This window comes from Trichogramma pretiosum, unplaced genomic scaffold (assembly GCF_000599845.2).
Source record: "Trichogramma pretiosum strain Unisexual culture from Peru unplaced genomic scaffold, Tpre_2.0 scaffold7, whole genome shotgun sequence".
NCBI lineage: Eukaryota > Metazoa > Arthropoda > Insecta > Hymenoptera > Trichogrammatidae > Trichogramma > Trichogramma pretiosum.
Genome location: NW_019641639.1, coordinates 2,588,640 through 2,609,395, shown reverse-complemented (window position 1 = coordinate 2,609,395; position 20,756 = coordinate 2,588,640). Strand labels below are relative to the sequence as shown.

The window sequence follows — 20,756 nt, the reverse complement described above, 5'->3', positions numbered from 1 at the left end:
CTCACACGAAAGTGCGAAATTCTGAAACACACTTACACACCGAATCATGCGACTGCGGGTCCAAGTGCACTACATGCAAGCCAAAGAGAGAGACAGAGATGAAAGGCGCTTATAAACTTTAACGCGAGTAAGAAAGAGAGGCGAATAGTCGGTGGTGCTGCTGCTGCTGCAGTAGGGCAGCAGAGCTCTAGGCCACAACCTCGTGCTCTCCCCTCCTGGATCCCCTTCCCCGCTTCCTCCTTTTCCTCCTCCTCTGCCTCGTCTCTCGGCACGCACACCCTTGGGCCGGGGAGGGAGGGAGGGAAAATACACCACACTGCGCGCTTGCTCGTTTTCGTACGTGTGTGTACGCGCGCCAATACACACCCGTTGCACACACGTTTATTCCAACTCACACACACACACACACACACACACACACACACACACGAAGTAACTGGAAAGCTCGAAAAACTATGCTTGCGCTTTGCACATCGAGGAGAGTACGCGCACAGCGTTCCGTTTTCTCGCTGCTGCTGCCGCTGCAGCTGTGTATTATTCTACACACACAGACACACAAATAGCTTCGCCGCTTATATAGCTATATATTGCGGCCGATCTCTGCCGCAGTGTACGAGTGTACGCGAACGAGGTATACGCGCGCGCGCGCCCGATAGTCCTTTTTAGCATACGACCATGTGTGCACATGCTGCCTACTCGTGCGTTCGCTGCTTATCGCCCTCTATCTATAACTAATATGGTACTGCACGTTTATATACAGTGATGTGGCGGTGTACAGGATATCAGTAGTAGTAGTAGTGGTAGTGCACGCGTGTCCATGTGCTACTGCTGCTGCAGTCGTCTGTCCGACTGTGCTGCTGCTGCTGCTACTGTTTGTGAATGATAGGCTGCTGCCGCGGCAGCAGCAGGCACGTGTGCTCTGTGCTTCACGATGCGAATTTACAATTGATACGCTGCGGGAGCCTATACATAATAACGCGTATCTCGCACGAGTTTGCCAAAGTTTGTCGTTTTGTGCATACGTGTGTGTGATTATTAGTGTTCGAGTGAGCGATACGATACGCGCCTGCCTTTTGTTTCGGGGCTGTGTACTGTTGTGTTATATATACACACACCGATGTTATAAGCAGTGCGTGTGTATGTGTATATCGATCAAAGTTCAGGTGATAGTGGGCGTATATTTAACGCCAAAGTTTGCGCGCCAACTGATTACTCCGAAGACTACGATATATTATAGTATTTAAGCGCAAGGAAGGCTGAATACAGCTCAAGTCGAAGGCGGCGAAGTTAATTTTATGCCTGGATTAACATCCTACAACGTGGACTAATCAGCGCGAATGCAGAGTGGAACACGTGCGCAGCAGTAATAGTAGTAATAACGGTAATCGACAGTTCGATTCCTCGGATATTCGAATCGAGAGATAAAAGGGCGAAAAAAAAATATCGGAGAGATGAAGAAAAAAGTGCGACACAGACGAGCAGCCACAGCGAGGAGGAACAAAGGGAGCAGCAGTAGCAGTCCAAAACGACGTGACAAAGGGGACGACACGACAAAGATACGCAAAGTTCATCATGATCAGTAGTTGAGCGAGATTAAAAATTCGGCAGACGTGCACGTAGCTTGACGAGCAGCAGCTCGTTAGACGCGAGAGAGAGACGATGATGACGTTTACGTAGAGAACGTGTGACGTTTCGACCTTGACCTTTCTCTCTATCTCTATTTAGGCGAATTATAAAAAAGTGCCGCGGGCTGTTTATGCACTTACCTCTCCGCTGGACACAGCATCTAGCTTGCATCATCTCTCGTTTTGCTTTCGTAGCTCTCGAGTACGTCAGTAACATCGATGCGACTTTGGAGCGCCGCAGAGATCTCCAAAATGAAAACAACAGCACCTCGTGCTTCGTCGGGATACGCAGCAGCAGCAGTAGAGATGCGAGCCTCCCGCGTGACGACGACAACGACGAGCATTATATAGCAGGCAGCTGAGAATCGATGCGAGTTATAGTGTCGTTCATGCAGTGTTTGTTGTATATAAATACGTGAAAACGTGGAGCTGTGCTGCTGTGCCTCTCTTCTCTCTTTTCTCTCATCCTCGAACGCGCAGCGCGATGTATATTTATACTACTACTGCTACTAGCCCGACGCACGCACATGGCGTAGCGTAGTAGCAACGAGAGACAGGCAGATAGTCGCTCGTATCGCTCGGATACAGACAGTCTACTCGCTGCAGCGGGCGCGGAATAAATACTAGTAGTCAGCGGAGGCTCCCGCGCGCGCTTTTGTTTGTGTGCACTCTAACCTCCTCTTTTAAGTGTGCAGGTGTGCGCGCCAAAAAAGAGGAAGAGAACCTTATTTAATATTATACTTTACTATCTTTAGTGATGATGTGATATTAAACTACACACAGTGTATGTTTTGCGTTTGTGTCGAGAGAGACGGTGCAGTGAACTCGAATACTGTGCGAGACCGTTACGAATTTATTACATCGTTGTTTAATAGTGTATAATGTTTACAGCGTTGTTATTGTGTCGTTCTACCGTAGAAATTAGACGTTATCTCTGCACTAAAGGTTGTGCTCCATATATTTCGAGTAATTATACTGCGTCCTCGCTCTTCTACATTACCAATTGTAGACGTCCCCGTACGGCTTGCTGACCACGAATTCAGAGTACCTGAAAGTAAGATTTTTTGGCCGCGCGCGGCGCCACACCGCTCGCACCGCGTACGGCCGCCCTTCCGCCTCAGTTGCTTTTTCGTGCGTGCACGCTGCACACGTATAGTGAGTTTAACCTAGAAAAGTAAAGTAAGATGCCCAAAAAATCGAAGAGAGAAAGAGAGCCTGAGGAGAGGTTGGAAAGGCTCCTCAAGAAAGTTAGAAAGTTGAATGCTGAGGTGGAAAACGTTAAGACTGGCCTAAATAAGGACGAGGACGGCGGAAATAAATCTCCATTGGGTGATGAAAATGCTTCGCCAAACACCAACAATGGCGTACTGCAGTCACCGCCTCCCAGAGATCCGTTGTCTCCTGAGGGCACCGAAAGCGAGGGAAAAACTATCGAAGAGGAGGATGACGAAACTATCGACGATGATAATTGGAATAAAATAGTGAGTAAAATTATTTTAATAAAATCATGCATTAGTGGCTCGACGGGTGAGCATAATGGCGGATCACTGTCCGACCTCCGTATAGCGCTGTGAAACAGTGGCGCATGGACGACGCGTTTCTAGGAATTACACAGTTATTGGACGCTCGCGCGTATGCGGCGCTCGAGGCAGTTTCGTGCTCGTATTTATATGCATACGTTCATGTACGTTTACTGTTCTTTCTGCACGGTGTGTTTGCACGAGTGGCAAGACAAGCCGTTGTATATCGCGCTAGTGCTTGTATGCGTGACAAGACGTGCTGCTGCCTATTATGAAATCTGCCGGTGTTTGTACGCGTGACAAAACGAGGCTAGAAACATAGTGCTTATGCAATTAAAAATTGAAAAATTTTTTCAATGCGCTCTGACGCTAATTTATTGTTCCCCTTTTCTGCTCGCAGATTGGTGAGGACCCTTCTTCTGCAAAAGGTGAAAAACTCTCCGTAAAGAAAGATTTATTAAAGATATGGCAATTTCTCTGTCGCGATGGCATGTCAAAAGAAAAGGAAGAGGCCTTGATTGAAAAATATCAGACCTTAGAGGAACTGGCTCCACCCGACTTGAACCCACAGCTAGACAGCATTTTGAAAGAGACAGCTAAAAAGCGAGACAAATACATGTTAGCCGTTCAAAAAACAGCTGCACAAGGACTCTCCATAATTGGTTCGATTATGACCAATATTTATAACAACGCAGCAGAAGGAATGGATATTGAGGACGTTCTGTCGCCTCTGAAGGAAGCCGGAGATTTGCTGTGCCTTATTATTAATAAGCAATCCAAAAACCGGAAAGCGTTTATAGAACCTGGATTAGCTAAAGACAGCGCACAGATTTTGAAAAATACAAAAATTGATGAATTTTTGTACGGGAAAGATCTGTCTTCCAAAATTAAAGAAACCAAAGCTCTGTCAAAAGAAGGGCAAGAATTTGCCAAGCCAGTGGTACCTTCTAAGAATTTAAACACGAAATCCCCGAACGTTGGACGTCGAGTTGCGGGGAATACATTTATCGGAGGACGTCCGAAACAACAGCTGTTCTTCAGAAACAGCCAACAATTTGTGAACAACAGGGGTCGATCATCTCGAGGGCGCGGAGGCAGACAAGCACCGTACAGTCCGAACCAACGAACGAGCCAATAAATGTAGGCGGTAGACTAAAATATTTTTATAAAAAATGGATGGAAATCACGGATGATAGCTACATTCTTAATTTAATTCTAGGCTATAAGATACCGTTTCACACTGTTGTTCCGGAAACAATGCATACTTATAAGTCGCGCGTTGAGTCAGAAAACAAAGTCGCATTAAACGCGGCGATTGAAAAGTTAATAGTAAAAGGCGCGATTAGAGAGTGCGAATACTCTGTGGGTCAGGTATTATCCCCATATTTCTTAGTTAAAAAACCGGATGGTTCCGACCGTTTTATTTTGAACTTGAAATATTTGAATGAATTTGTTAGAGTAGAACATTTTAAAATGGAGGATCTCCGTACTGCCATCCAATTAATTTTTCCGGACAGTTACTTAGCCTCGATTGATTTAAAAGACGCATTTTTTATGATACCGTTACACCCCAACAGCCGAAAATTTGTACGTTTCAAGTTTGATGACAAAATTTTTGAGTTTCTCTGTTTACCATTCGGTTTATGTTCTTCCCCACTTGTGTTTACTAAAATCATGAAAGTAGTTATGAAATCGTTAAGAGCGCAAGGTTTCACGTCAGTAATTTACTTGGACGATATTTTATGCATAGAGAATTCTTACGAGGAGTGTTTAACTAATTTGAAAAAGACAAGATTTTTTCTTACGGAATTGGGATTTATCATTCATAATGAAAAATCAAACGAAATTCCTACCCAAAAGGGGAAATACTTAGGTTTCATTTTTGATACTAAAAGATATTGTATTGAACTCCCAGAGTACAAAAAAGACAATTTGCAGATTCTTATTAAAAAATTCCTTAACACTCAATCGTGCAAAATCCGAGAGTTAGCTCATCTCATAGGTAAACTGGTTTCATGTTGTCCAGCCCTTGATTATGCTTGGCTCTATACTAAGAATTTGGAAAGAGAAAAAATCTTCCAATTATATTTTAATGATTTCTGTTATGATAAGACTATAATATTATCTGACGCGGTTAAAGCCGACCTTTTGTGGTGGTTAAAAAATATCCCGAATAATGTACACTACATAAAAAACAACGAGTTCAAATTAACGATTTTTACTGACGCTTCACTTGACGGCTGGGGCGCAACTGATGGAACACGCAAAATTTATGGAATTTGGTCACCCGATGAAAAGAAGTATCACATAAATTATCTTNTATAATTAAACGATCAAACGAACTTACCGAGTGAAGTTCGATCGTAATTATACGAAGTCCTCGCTCGAATACATTACCACCCACCACAGACTCAGACCCTCCCTTGGAAGAAGCGGTGAAATTTTTTTCGTATAACTTGCTCTAAAAACTGAGGCGGAAGGGCGGCCGTACGCGGTGCGAGCGGTGTGGCGCCGCGCGCGGCCAAAAAATCTTACTTTCAGGTACTCTGAATTCGTGGTCAGCAAGCCGTACGGGGACGTCTACAATTGGTAATGTATTCGAGCGAGGACTTCGTATAATTACGATCGAACTTCACTCGGTAAGTTCGTTTGATCGTTTAATAATGCCTTACGCATATCGCAGTGATTTTTTGTAGCATATTGTAGCGTATATATCGTTGCCTTCTCACAATGTCGATAATTACGAAGTATGATACATCTGCCTTTCGACGACGACGACGAGTTTGGCATGTCGACTCGTTCGAATCGTAGCTTCGAAAATTCGAAATTTCGAAAGATACGTCCGTACGGACGGACTCGATGATAAAAATGCCAGTTGAAAAGCCCAACACCGGTCAGTAATAACAAAGCGTCATGGGTGCTCCGGAGCACAGCGAGGACGACGACGACGAGGAAGCAGCAGCTCTCAACGAAGAAGAGGAAGATGAAGAGGACGAGGCTAAAACGCCGATCGAGCAAGAACGAGAGGAGGAGGATCACGTGATCGGCGAGCCGCAGGCGATCTACGGCCTCGGCAATTCGGCGGTCGGCGGCAGCGCGGGCAACGTCGAGAGCAGCAGCAGCACCACCCAGAAGACGCTGTCGGTGCCGCGGGTCTACTTTCACGCGGAGCACCTGCCGTCGACGAGGCGCCGCAGCAGCTGCCGTCTGCTCGGGCCCCAGGCCTCGTATCGGCGCCGAAGCCGAAGCATGAGCGCCTGGACCGATCTGTCCAGATCCTCCATCAGATTCGACGAGAGGTAAGTGCGAGAGAGTCGAGTCCAACCCACCCCCGAAACTAATACTGGACTCGAGAACTTGGAACAGTGCCAAGATGTATTTTTAGCTCCTAAACATAAATCAAGCAGCGGCGGTGGGCAGTAGCAACATTCTTTTGCCGCTGCGGATTAATCTAGGATAATGGGAGAGATGGTGGCGTGGGAGAAAATTGACCAATCAAAATAATTAATTGCGCTCTCTCTCTCCCTCAAATCAATGTTACATATACCCAGCGTGTAATTACCCAAATCGCATTACGTTACGATTCAATATTAAAACTTGCTTTAATGGTATACGAACGTTATTCGTTTTGTTTCGGCCAACCCAAATTATGACATTTACATGCCAGCCCTCGCGGATATTGCTTGAATTAAGCTCTCCGCGGGTATATATAAGCTCGCGGGATAATCGTTCTTAATCGATGCTAGCTAAATTTTACGTCGATTCCCAAAGTGTCTTCCCAATTATGCACAACCGGGCAATTATCCCGATTTATATCATAATGAAATTGAATAATTTAGTGGCGGGTTTTAATACTTTCATATTACATAGGACAAATCCGAATGAGAATAAAGTTAAAATTTAACTTTGAGCTCACCAAGTCCTGTTTTTTTCATTTCTTTAAAATAATCAATATTTACGCACGAGCGATTGTGCTGCTCTTGATCCGCGGGATCTTTTTACAGGCAAGGAAATTCGAGCTCCATAGACAACGATACCTTCCATTATATTGGAGCTCGGAAATTCTCCGATATATATCTATATATCGTAAACATTTCCGTTAATTTAGAAAAATATATATAATATTTGAAAATTACATATATAGAATATCAAACGTTCACGTGCGTCGCTTATACGAGTTGAAGTCCAATATAAATGCAGCGCATATCTCATTTTGTATTCTCTCCCGAGCCGCATGGCGTGATTCGAAAACGCGAATGTATACACAACGATACGCCGGAGGAGAACGTTGTATGTAATTTGAATATCTTCGCTCGCGATCTCGTAACATAACGTAAACTGTCGCAGCTAAATATCGCGCGGGGTGATGTAGCCGCGAGCTTAAATGCGCATGATGGATTATACATCAAGCCGCTATCATGAACTTTACCGAGTGTTAAGTACGCGNGGGGAGGCAACTATTCACTCGAGTGCACTACCGGTAGAAAAGAAATTAGGATAAAGTCTTTTACGATGGGTCATATGTGTGAGTGTGTGTGGGGGCACATTTTTATGGTCCACGATGCATTATTTCGAAACATTTCTTCTTTTACTACGTTTTTTTCTGCCTGCGATGAAATAAATACACGATGCCAGCACAGCTCGAGTCGAAAATCTTTTAAAGGACTGCAAAATATATATGGCGCAAGAACGAGGAATGATACTTTTTTTCGGCTCGTTGTTACTTTTTTCTTTTCTTTTTTCAATCTCCCACTCACTTCGGGAACTATAAACTACGCTCATTCTAAAACGAGTCGGCGGGAGAATTTCTACCGACGCGTTTGCCGCGCGCGCGAAGCTCTGTAGCAGCGGCAGCAGAGGAAAGTTTTATCCAAGTGCAGTTGTGTGTGAGCTTGACGTGCAGCGGCAGAAGCCCATGGATGATCGTCGGGGGTGAATACAGTTTTCGCGGAAGAATACGTAGCACGAAGGAAGATGAATAAAACATAAGCGATGAGCAAAAAAAAACACACCAAGATTTCCTTCGCTAAAATTGATGTATGAAGAAAAACGAGCGCGAATCGTTATGAGAATTCTTTTGCTCGCGCCTGCGGGACGTGTTAACGAATGACTGGGGCGATTCATCAGGCAAAATAATACTCTCGATCCGGCGCTGAAAAATTAAGAGATAGCATCAGCAATGAGAATCGAGTTAAATTGTCTCGTTAAAAAGTGGAGGAAACCTTTTAAAGAAAACCATTAATCCTGTGTGTTATCTTTCTGCCGAGTACGTGCAGACCTCGAGTGTCATTGTATAAATTTTATACACACACGTACACATACATACACGTGTATATATGGGCTGCACCATGTGAAGCGAGATAGTTCAAAAAATAATGCATAATTCACCTATGCACTGCTTTGGAGTGCATTAAAAAATGAAAATCCTTAATATTTAAGTATAATACGTCAAGTCTTTGAAATTTCATACTTATTTAATACTCTATTTTTCAGTTATATCGGAATAAACTTGATATAGCCCATATACACTCTTTGAAAAACTTTAAGCCATTAGAGAGTAAATTCACCAGTCGCTCGATAATCGACTTATCTCTTTGATAAAAAACCAAGCCCTTAAAATATTTATCACCTAGTCTCAAAGATAAACTTTACAACTAATCGCTTAAGCCCTCGAATCGAAAGTCAGTAAAAATGAGAGCAATAATCCGAGCGAAAAAATAATATCGTTGCGATCCAATAATGATAGTTACGACGCGTTCAATGAAAAGGGGGGAAGCAAAAACGGAAAACGCCGGTTATAGTAGTCGGCTGTGACCGAAACGCCGTTAAACAATATGTGGCTTCGTCGCGCAATTCAGCCATTACCTACGCAAATGCGTCGAGGTAACCATGTCGTTGACAGCCATTACCTGCCGTGACACGGCGAGACAGCTTTAGTACCGCAACGCAACTTCATTAAAATGTACAAGCGTTACCCGTTGCGTTCCGTAGATAAATTGAAATAATTTAAATAATGTCGGATTTTTTGTCCATTTTTTTTATTATTCATTCGCGAAAATCTATTTCGATCGGATTACAAAATATTATCACTTCGGAAGCGACGTTAATGCACTTCTGAGGTAAATTTAAAATGAAAAGTGTGTTTACTGCTTTTTATACGACACCTCGAGAGTTATCGTAAAAAATTTGTGCAAAATGCAACTTATATCACCGACGAGCTACGGCGTAGGACGGTTTATGCAGTATTACTTAACGGTAGGCAGTGTAATATTTTATCGCGTTTTAACTCCTGCTCATAGAATTCGTGCGCCGTTATTTGTATGTGTGTGTATATTTTTCTTTGCTTCAATTTTTTTTTGTCAGATTTCTCTCCGGGTCATACAAGAAAGAGGTGTATTGTGCCAAAACACAGAGGAAGAAGAATGAATAGTTTCGCCGTTTCATCGGACGCTTTTTTGAATGCGCCCGCGACACTGGCCTTTTTTTCTCTCTCTCGCTCGCTCTTCTTCCGTCTCTTATTTTTTCTGCAGCTCTTTACCTTTTTTTTTTTTATTTTTTGCCTTTCGACGTTGGAAATGGCAGTGGAGGTACTTTTGAAATCCGAGAGAGTACTTTGCATTGTGGAACATTTTGTTGTTTTCCTCGTGTGTGTGTGTGCGCGCATCAATCCTCTGAGAGAGATCATGAATGAGCAATAAAAATAATAGCATTGAAATTTTATTATGCTGACATGTTATTTCATATGGATTGTTATCGATCATGCGGCCTCTGCGTTGAGTAAACCGGGTTGAAACGAGCATCAAGTCGATTTTATAACTGATGCATGAAATTAAGATTGATATTTGTATCTCTTTTTTTAATCAAAGTTTTACAGTAGTCTAAGTAATCTATTGGTCAGACCTTTCATATTCTAAAAATAAATGTGATCATATTGCTCAAACAATTTATACATTAGTATAATGTTGGTTTTATGCGATTTGTTTATGTTTTATTGCTAAAAGCGACCACTAATTATTTTTTGTATCTCTTTTTTTTGCCTTTCGCAGCACATCAAAACGTTTTTTGCGAAACTGGCATTTTTTAAATGGTCTCCCATTCGTCATTTTCATCCACTTTTATTTTCCTGAATTCTCTACGTCACCTGTGGCCCGTTGACATTCCTGTTCAATTCCATGCAGCGACACACATAAATAAAAGCACCGAGCCACTCTAAATAATCTTGAACTCGACAAAAAATATTTTCCAAATAACTGTTTATGCAACTCTTTACTTGAGCAGAGTTTAATTACATACTTCCGACACAGGAATTTTTTTACGCTTCGGTTGGTACGAATGGAAGATTTATCATGAGTATCAATTCAGTGAATAATTCAAATTTTGTAATTTATCGTCCAGCTACTATTTTTATCTCTCTCATTGTACACAGTTAATCACTGACTTCATATTGCAGTTAACCTGAAGGTAATAGATGAAAAAGAGATAGGAGTAAATACACGTTAGCTCAAAGTTAAATTCATGGCACAAAGTCAGGAATATATATTTTAACGAGTTAATACTTGAACTCCCTGAAGGATGGGAGAGAAGGAGAGAAAAGACAGCAAGATAGAAAAGGTCAATTTTTTATGAATGTCTTTTGTCGAAGTGAAAATGTTCTCATCTTTTCATTCATTCATTCATGTTTATCCGTTGTAAAGATATGCAGTGAGTTTATAATTTTTCATCAATTAGTATTTATGAAGCAAAAAATAACAATTTTTAAAATTAATATTCTTAGCAGCGTGTAATATAACGTGTAATATAATATCACGTAAAATTAAACTTTGCATTTTCAATCTCGAAACAATTTTTTTCGAACAACAAAATTAAAAAATTTGGTTTGTGAAATAATTTTCTCTGTTTATGAAAAATTTCAATCTGCTTACCTGTCTCGAAACGATACTTTGACGTAATAATTTTCACTTTTGAAATAAATAATGACCTACAAACACAGTTAAATATTAAAATCACCAGAAAACATATCAAATATTGGGGAAAAATAATTGAAACCCGCGAACAATGTATCGAGCTCGAAATCGATGTTCGGCCTGTTGTTGTACACGTTTCAATCCAAAGGAAATGAGCTCCGATAAGAGAATTTGAAAATGTTCAACGCGCGGAGAAAGTCCTCATTCATGCAGCCATATTTGTGTGTCTGTGTATGTGTGTGTAGGCAGGCGCTATCATTGTCATTGAAAAAAGTTATTAAGTTCATTGTTGTCGAGCGCGTCGAGCAAAATTGTTCGTATACGCATTTAAAATTCAAAACGCGTCTCCGAGTAAATCCGCAGTTGAATTCGAGCTTGCATTATAGTATACGCATTTGCATACACCGGCTATTTTATTAATTTATCGTACACGCGCGATGCCACCCACACACATTACCCACACAGATCCTCTCGATTCGTTCGTGTAATACACGAACGAATAGAATTCGCAATCCGAGGATTAAATTTACATCGAAGGTTTCCACGCTCAAGTTCAAACTCTTGATTTTCTCCTTGGCTACGTATTTTAGTGCCCTATAGAATGAAAAAAAACCTCGTGGCTCTTCATTTCGAGATTCGTTTTGTCGCAGGCGAAGTAATAAAAGTTTTAGTCAAACACGGAAAATTGTCGCGCGCAGGTGAAGTAAAACTTGCGTCGAGATTTGTTTCTCGAATTTCTATATATCACCGGTATACAGCTGGAGAGAGTCCATTCCCCCAGGGTCAAACTCGGACCAATAGAGAGAGAGGCGAGATCTCGGCGCGAGTGGCATGCAGATCTGCACTCGATATATATTCTCGTGTGCAGAAACGTCATAGTTAAAATAACGTTTTTATTTTTTTTCTCTCACTATAAACAGTAAGTGCTTTTCTCACATCAGCAATATGTATTTTTTTTTTATGTTTTCAGGTAAGTTCACGGAAGCTCTTCTTCTTCTTCTTCCTCGTCTTCCTGCATTTGTACGAGCGTGAGTACATATAACGAATTTCATTTCCCCACGAAACGCCTGGCAATCTCACCCAACAGTCGTTGTGAAAAAAGGAAAAAGCGAGGTAAGAGCCAAGTGGTATAAAACTCGACGACCCAAGTGTGAATATCGAAATTTTTGAGGATATTTAATTTAAAAAAAAAATTGACACAGCGACAATTTTGAATCTAGTTATCTGCTTTTTTTACTACGAAATGGGTTGAGCCACTCATCGGGTGTGGATTTGACGCATAAGCTTACACAATAATAAAAGTGACTTTATGAGCGGCTTGAAGAAAATACGACTGGCTCATGCACTATGAGGTATATCTACAGAGAAGCGTATACTTATAAGAAGTCTATCTGTTGATTCCACGGCCCGAACTTGTTTCGTCTCGATGTCAATGGCAAATCTTCCACTAAGCTTCCGCGAATCCTTCCGGGTAGTTTATTTCGCTATTGAATGAGTTTTTGAAATGGTATGTGGCATACTACGCGTATTTGAGTTTTGCATAAGTTTACGTCAACCCTATTTGCCTATCAAATCCCAAAATTATTTCAGTTTTGCTTTCGATTATTTCATTTGACTCAAGATATTAAGACCCCCCCGCAGATTTGGCAGCTGTTCAAACACTTGTATATAAATTAACGCGAACCTGTAAAGGGCGAGACACGTCGAGTCGAGTAATTTTCACGTACTCTGTATTAATCAATTTTCAGAAGTAAATATCATTAACTTTAATATGATAATGCGAGGAAGAAGTAACGCTATGCATCTTAGTAATCTTATACACTTTTAAAATTGATACGCTGGCACTTTTTCAACGCTTTTTTTTACGTAACAGTAAAATATGACTTGATATCTTCTGTCTTAAAAAATATGGCGATATTTGAGTGAATTAATGTAAAGCCAATTTTCAACTAAACCGATTTAGTATTACTTAAATTTTCATTCGCGAACACTCGTTAAAAATGAGGGAACAGATAATATTTAGGCGAGAGTTATGTACAGCGTAGGCTAAAAAACCGCGCGGATATCGTATCAGCTAGTCATTTTTCATTTTCTATTTTTAATGTGTCCGGCAGCGTGGCCGACCTATATACAGTCCCTTGGGGGGCGAGGAGGGCGCGAAAATTCATGTACGATAAAACAGTCAAAATCGAATGTATATTAAACCGGTCCTATCTCAGTTTTATGCTGATGAGACTAGACAAGAGGAGGGGGAGGCGGGGATGGGTCGACTGATTGAATTATTGATTTTCGGCTCGTAAGACGCGAGGGGGTATGATAATCGAGCATGTCCATCGTGTACGTCGGGCGCAAGAAAAAAAATCGTGTCAGCGATGTTCGTAATGACCTGTTAGCTGTTTTTTTTCTCCCTTTTGTAAATTTCATTTTTGAATTTTTTTGCCTTCGTCTCGTCAAGTATCCTCGTCCACTCGTCGTGTTTATACCACTAAACAGACACGTTTACAAAGTTATACAGTAGTTATAACGTGATTTTAGTCAGACTAACGAGGTTCCTCTCTCTCTCACTACAACCCGCAACAAACAAAAAAGTTTCTTTTCCAAGAAAATAGTATCCGTGAGAGCCCCTGTTATTTTTTAATCTCGCGTCATTAGGCCTCTGAGTTACGACGTTCACCGCTGCACTCGCAACTTTTCGGTTAATTAAGGTCGTTTTTTAAACTGCGTGCTGCGTTTTGTGTAATCCAGTCGCGGTGGCGCGCGTTGAAACCCTAGTCATCTTTCGTATAATATGCCCTCGAGCTGTGCGCGAGAGAGCAGCTCGGCTCGCGAAACTTTTATACGATGTCGATAATGAACTTGCAGATATTTAAAATAGAGACAAGTCGGAGAGAGAAAGAGAGAGGTTATTTGATAACGAAATAAACAAAGATTCGACGTTCTAAAAAGAGGAAAAGAAGAATAGATGAACTTCATCAAAATCTTATACCGGCCATTGTCCTGAAATTTCATTTTCCAACCCTATTCTCGGGGTTTATGCACGCGTAAAAGTCATTCTTTTTATACCGTACCCGTATGCATGGTAATAAAGAAAGAAAGACTGCAAAAATTGATCGATCCGTATCTGTCTATATCACATGGCGCGCACGTTATATACGGAGAGAGATAAAAATAAAAAAAAATGAAATTTAGAGCGGAAGTAATTAAATTTACTCGAGCGCCTCGCAGCAGCGTCAGCGGCCGAGGAGTTAGAAACGGATATCGTGTCAATGACGCTTATCTAAATTAGCACCTCCATATACCTTTATATATACGTACAGTACATAACAGCCGCAGCCGCCGCGGGAAGGAAGGCGAGTCGAACCGCATACACACACGTTCCGTACGATAGAGAGATTGTTTCCTTTGAGTACAGCTGAACTCTTGCGGCGCACTGCTGCTGCTCGAATGTAAGGTAGATCATATACACACGAGGCTTTAAGCTTTGTTCGCTGTGCAGCTGTGTTGACATGATACTGCTGCTGCTGCTGCTGCTGCTGTGTAGCAGCAAAATGTCCACCCCCCGGGGATTGGTTTTATTGTCCGGACGTTTACACGAGGATATAAGATCCAAGTTTTACGCGCCCTCAAAATGACTGGCAATCTTGTGTTATGTGTACTACTATATGTACGTGCTGTGCACAATGAAAAAAAGTCGCAGAGGAGTTCATTTTTCATCGAGCTGCAAACATTCGCGCATTTATTAGCAATTATTCATGTTTCGTTTTGACGTTGATGCCTCAATTCGAACTCCATACGGAGAGACACAAAAATGTATAATGCAACTCGAGAATCGGATAAGGGTGTCACCGAGCTTTCGAGCACACGTGGTGTACACGGGATATCGCGTAAAGCTCGCGCGCGGTCGGCAAAAGAGATATCTCCCAGAGACATAGCTCTGTGTGCTCAGCTGTGTGCCATACGTGCGCGCAATCGAGCGAGCTGCAGCTCTCGCGTCGTATCGTTTCGCGCCCCGATAAAAGTTTCCGTTCTCTGCTTAACCGACCGCCTCTCGCTCGACAACGCTCGACTACGTTGCCCGTGGGTTTGCATCGCGCTGCTTCCCGCCGAAGGACTTCCGAGAGTCGAACACAGATGTTGATGGGCGATATTAAATGTAGCGATCTGGCTGCTTAGCTCGGAAATTTTACTTCGTTAAAGCGTTATTTTTAATATGGTTATTGTATACCTGGTGACTTGATAAACCTGGAAAAATAAAGGAAAAGTGAATGAATAAACGAGTCACTCATGGTTAAGTTCCCCGTCCCGGGGTATAACGTTACTCTCGAAAACTTTTGCGCGAGTAAATTATCCTTGAGTGCATGTTTTTTCGAGATAATTTTATAAAGTTCGCTGTTGCTGCTGTTGATAGGGCACAAGGAAAACGTGAAACAGGATAGACTATACAAGGAACGCTGATGCACGCGCGCGAGTCGAGGTTTTCTTTATATTTCCCCGAGACTTCTATAAGTCTCATCATTTTAAAAGCACCGATTTGCATTTCGGGCATTCGCGATTAAAAGACCCTCTCCTCCCCGCGCCGGCAAGATGAAATCCAAGAGCTGAAACCGCGCGCGCGCCACACAACATCGGACGACTTTAAGAAAATTAAACTGAGATGAGAGTCTTAGCAGCGTCTGGTTTCTCCAGCTTATTTTATTCTTTCCTTCTTCTTCCTTTTTTTTTGTTGAAATTCTTTCTTATTTTTTTGCATCGAAAGCACTCGAGTACTTTTGTCAAACCGTGTGCTGCTCTTTTTTCTACTCTCTGGCAGACAAATTCTTATATTCAAATTAATCGGAGCATTAATCGTCATTTCATCGACGTATACTCTCTAGTCGCAAGCGGTAATAATACATTATTAACGCGAAAGCTCTGCGCTTTTATTATCGTCGTGTATACGCACGAATTTTGATTGTTTGACGATATAATTTAGCGGGCCAAATGAAAGAAACGCTGATGAAGCATTCATGATTTTCTCCGGCAAATGTTTGGCTATGCATACCAATATTCCACCCAGGTTTGATTACCTCCTTTCAACGCAAACCTCCTCGGCTTCGCGCGACCTCCGTGTGTTATATATACGTACGTATAAAATCTACGCTTATGTACGCGTGTGGTGTGTTTTCCAGGATATAACTATTTGTGTAACTCGGCGTGCAGTAGAAAATTTATTATAGGCCCCTTTGCTCTTTCATCTTCTGTCTGTGCGCTGCAAAATCACTCGAAAGGCACACAGCGAGAGATAGCTCCGCAGTCGCAGTAATGAACAATCAGCGAGCTCCAGGTAGATAGAGAGAGCGAGCAAAAAATAACCTTCATCCCCTGCCTCTACTCAATTGTGATCACGACACTTACATATTATCCGAAGCGAAACTAACCAACTTCACTTCCAACTGTCAACGACAGAGACTACTCTCCTCCTCCTCCTCCTCTTTCTCCTCCTCGGCGCCGCACAAACACATGCACATCGTTTTGTACTAGCTGCTGCTGCTGCGTGTCCTAGTGCCAGTAGTAGCATGTATCTTCCTTCGGCGGAAATTGTCCTCATATATGAGGCTCTCTCTCTCCCTTGCTCTCCTTTGTTCCTCCTACACTGGCTCGTATTTGCTACCATGGTACTTCAGAATAAAGCTCGCCTTCGCTCGAGCGATGTATTCACCCACCCACGTTTACGTCTACACGTGTATGTGTGCTTGCACACGGAGCGGCAGCGTTTCAAGGTGCTTGATTGCTATCGCACAGACCACTGTATGCCTCGCGTATACACTCGACGTATTACACATACATATTTCGAGTCTTCATATAATGGATCGATATTAGGGCATCCCCAGCTGAGCACACACACACAAATACACACAGGTTGTGATGTAATGAAAAAAGAAAGTAACGTACGTATATAGTTCGGGCTTTCATATTTAGATTCGGAGCTAACTGCTGCTGCGCACCATTCGTTAATGACTTAGACTCGGTAGTCACGCGCGGAGGAGGACTTTCGGACGTAATATGTAACGTATTATAGAGCATAAATGCATATATGACCACTGCCCGCTGTGACAAAAGTGTGTAATGCATATTACACACGTATCTACATACGTATACGTACTACGTATATATAGACGGAGCAGCACCGCGGCTTTATCTGATTTATACTCCCCTGTCATCGTTTAGTTTCTCTGCTGCTGCTGCTAGAGCCCGAGCTTTCAAGGCAAACTTCGAGAGCTCGAGCAGGTGCTATTAGCCACGACGTGTGTGTGTGTGTGTGTGTGTGTGTGCTTGCGCGAGCGAATAACTTTCCTTCTCTCCCGCACACCTCACCCCACCCCCTTGATTTATCGAGACGAGAATTGCACGAAAAGTTAACAAAGTTAATTACTCGATTGATCGGATGTCGGATTATGATAAATTGAAACTGATAAGATATGCCTCTTGATTCCTTCTCTCCTTCTTCCTTGTTTTCTTTATTTTCTCTAAAACTTTTTTTTATCAGGGAGTCGATTTCACCCGAACGAGGGTAAGGGATTTCCGAGTGGCGAGAGATACGATCGTATAATTGCCGGACTATTTTAAACGCGTGTATTCTGTACTTTTTTTCATTTTTTTTTGAGCTTTGTAAGATGAGCGGGTAAATAATTTTTCTTTTTTGTTCATGCGATTTCTAACGGTAGATTCATTAATATATCGACTGTTCGCGTACGCTCTGTCAACTTTTTCAAAGTTATGTACTCGAACGTCGATTGCAGGTTGCGTAACGCGTGTAATTGCTTCAGCTGCGATAAAAGTGACGATGTTTATTAACTGTACATAGTTCGACACGTCTGTACAATACACATTGACGTTTCTGAGGGATGTAATTTAGCAAAAACACCTTTTGTGTATACATTTTTCAACAATGAGAAGAAACCCTACCGAGCGTTTACTGAAAAAAGCCACATCTGCATGAATATCAATCGTTGAAGTCTGAGTTTTTTTCCCTATGCAAATACTTGAATTCGTGTAAAGTGCCTTCTCCAAAAATTTTTAAAAACACTTCACATTAGTCTTTTTTTTTGTTAATGCAAAAGATGAAAAAGATCTTTTCATCCCGACGAAGGCGAGTAATGATGCGTTTAATGGAGCTGCAGCCCTAGGAAAAAAAAGCTCTTGAAAAAGTTAAAAATATATACAGGGCTCATGACGTTACACTCGCATAAATTACGAAATATGTACTTGATGCTTTTCGTGCATGATATACATCCGCCTCCTCTTTTTATTGTTTCAAACGAATGCCAAACTGAATCTTTGGCTCTTAATCGAGCGAGAAATTGTACACAGTAAAAATTTGCAGAGATACAAGTAGTAATATTACGTTGGAATGCCTTCCGAAAATTTTTTTTTCGACGAGCCATAAAATTTACGATCCTCGTAGTTGACCCAAGTTTTCCGCGTGAGAGACATATGAACTCGCTCGTACTTTTATGATCATATATAATGCGCATTTTAAGAGATCATTTCTTGAAACGTCTGTAATATATATTTTTTCATTCGCACGGATACGCTACCCTTCCGTACAATCGCATAATTGGAAATATTTCATGAAGCACATACTAATCGCGGTTCAGTTTGTAAAATTTTCGTTAATTGCGTGCACATAATCACGGGCACGTAATCTGGCATAATTAGAATCATGAATTACACGCTCACTTGATACAATTGATTTAATGTTTCATATACGCACGCAGCGAATGTAAATCAGTGCACACGCGGACCTTCACGACTCGTAACTAAATTTACCATACAGCGTCCAAAGGTTTACATGGAGTAAAAATAAACGGATTGGTTTCTAAATTAACGAGATTGCACGTGCGCACGGGGGTTTTATCTATTTGTTTTCATCGGTCGGCTTCTTTGCCAATGTCAACATGGAAAAATCGACGCGTGTATACAACACAAAAAGCGCCTCTGTGTGACCAACAACCTGTGTTATACGTGACCAGCATGTTTGCTGGTTGAAAAACAAAAAGAAGAAGAAAAGCTCGCGTGCGTATGATAGGTAAAAAGCGAGTGCGTATACTATATCCCGCAAGATACAGTGTGTGCGCGCGCGAAAAAGCTCGCGCTCCGCCGCAAGCTTGTTTTCTCTCTTCTCTCTCCGCTCTCGGCACGGCGAAAAGCGCGCGCGCGAGTGCGAGAGAGAATCGAGGCGCAGGCAGCGAATCACGAGTGCAGCCGAGAGAGAGAGAGAGCGAGAGAGAGCGAGAGCGACTCGGGAGAGTGAGCGAAAGTAGACAGTCGCCTACGAGCCGTCGGCCCGTTGACGTGGTGGTGTGGCGGTGTGGTGTGCTGCGCGAGCGCCGAGAGGACGAGGTGCTGCTGCTGCTGCTGTTGCGGTGCGGTGCGGTGCGGTGGTGCACACACACACACAAGAAAAGCCGATTTTTCATAATAACAACAGCTGCTGCTGCTGCTGCAGTAGCGACACACTGCACCACGGTACGAGCTGAGCACGTATCAACCGGAATAAATACATCAATAAGTAACTCTATTGACTGTTTGATTTTTTTCTCTTTTTTTTTTTATTTCCGCTTCTATGCGTTGGGTGTATACGCGCGTGATAGTGAGGGAGGATTTTCGCTACTTTTTTTCTTCTCGCTCCGTCCTGATACCGATTTTATATTTTATTCAGCGCGATACGTATCGTACGCAGGCTTTTATCGCGCTGTTTATTGACTGTACCAGTGAAGCGAATAACAGACACGTACGCACAAAAGCCACGACTATTTATCTCAATTTTCACGGTCAATCAACGAAACGATGTTTGGATTAGATTCTACGACTGCTTGTCTACCGTTGTCGACGCGTCTCCAAAGAATAACTCGAAGTAGCTCGAATCGCATAGATATAATGCATTTGGCGTGCGATGCCCTGAGCATTAAAATCTTTTTCGACTTTTATCGCGGATCGATCTTTCCTCCTTTTAATAATTTCGTGCGCGCAATCCCCGCGGTCTAAAATTTCCATGGCGCGACGCGATATCGTGAATTATTTAAATCCACGTGATCGGAATGCAGATGGGCCGCCGCTGCCGCTGCTATACATCGCCGTTAATTGGTTTACTGTGCGCGAGTCTCGAGCGTTGAGAGCAGAAAAAAAACACGATAATGAAAAGCAGCAAAAACAATATACAACGTTTTTATTTGAAGCGCGGCGCCACACCCCGAAGACATTGAAGAGCAATATTTATATCGCGCGTCAAGGTATCCGCGCGGGTGCCGGCCAATATATACAAACGATTCAACGCGACAGAGGAGGAGGAGGAAGAGTGGGGGGGATATCTCTCGTCGCGACTTGGCGCACGCACGCATTCTAATAGTCGTGTAATATGCACTGGCCGGTTCATAGTTTTTTATTGTACGCGTATATCCGATCGATTTTAAAACGCTGCCCGTCGTCGTCGCGTGTTGTATACCGAAGAACCAATTATTATATACTGCAGCAGCTGTACTGTGTATCCGTTTGTATACATAGATGGTGCTCGGGTTACTCTCTCACTCCCGATGATGGTGTTAATTTCGTCGTTCGGCTAATTGTCACGTCGATGATTCGTCTGATGGGGATATGTCCGAGTAAGA

General features: G+C 42.4%; 2 protein-coding genes across 12 annotated transcripts in view; both read left to right on the top strand.

Moving 5' to 3' along the window:
* Positions 1–722: 722 nt before the first annotated feature.
* Positions 723–5,455, top strand: LOC111693805. Its single transcript, XM_023459550.1, has 2 exons — positions 723–3,106; positions 3,546–5,455. Exons 1-2 carry the CDS (start codon positions 2,810–2,812, stop codon positions 4,281–4,283), a joined length of 1,035 nt encoding a protein of 344 aa, XP_023315318.1. The 5' UTR covers positions 723–2,809; the 3' UTR covers positions 4,284–5,455.
* Positions 5,456–5,816: 361 nt separating this feature from the next.
* The window catches only part of LOC106648599 (potassium channel subfamily T member 2), a 115,544-nt gene continuing 100,604 nt past the window's right edge, over positions 5,817–20,756 (top strand). For 9 of the 11 annotated variants that reach the window (XM_023459548.1, XM_023459543.1, XM_023459540.1 and 6 more), the window contains exon 1: positions 5,817–6,444. In XM_023459548.1, the coding sequence (XP_023315316.1) occupies positions 6,059–6,444 (386 nt within the window). In that variant the 5' untranslated portion in view covers positions 5,817–6,058. Of the gene's footprint in view, positions 6,445–19,533; positions 19,618–20,670; positions 20,751–20,756 lie in introns of those variants that run through there. The other 2 variants (XM_023459544.1, XM_023459545.1) reach the window with 2 other exon arrangements.

What these genes read in the sequence shown, in the direction of transcription:
- LOC111693805 (XM_023459550.1), top strand. Translation starts at nt 2,810, where the DNA reads ATGCCCAAAAAATCGAAGAGAGAAAGAGAGCCTGAGGAGAGGTTGGAA. An exon ending in ATGATAATTGGAATAAAATA is followed by an intron (nt 3,107 to 3,545) that starts GTGAGTAAAATT and finishes TTCTGCTCGCAG; the next exon opens with ATTGGTGAGGACCCTTCTTC.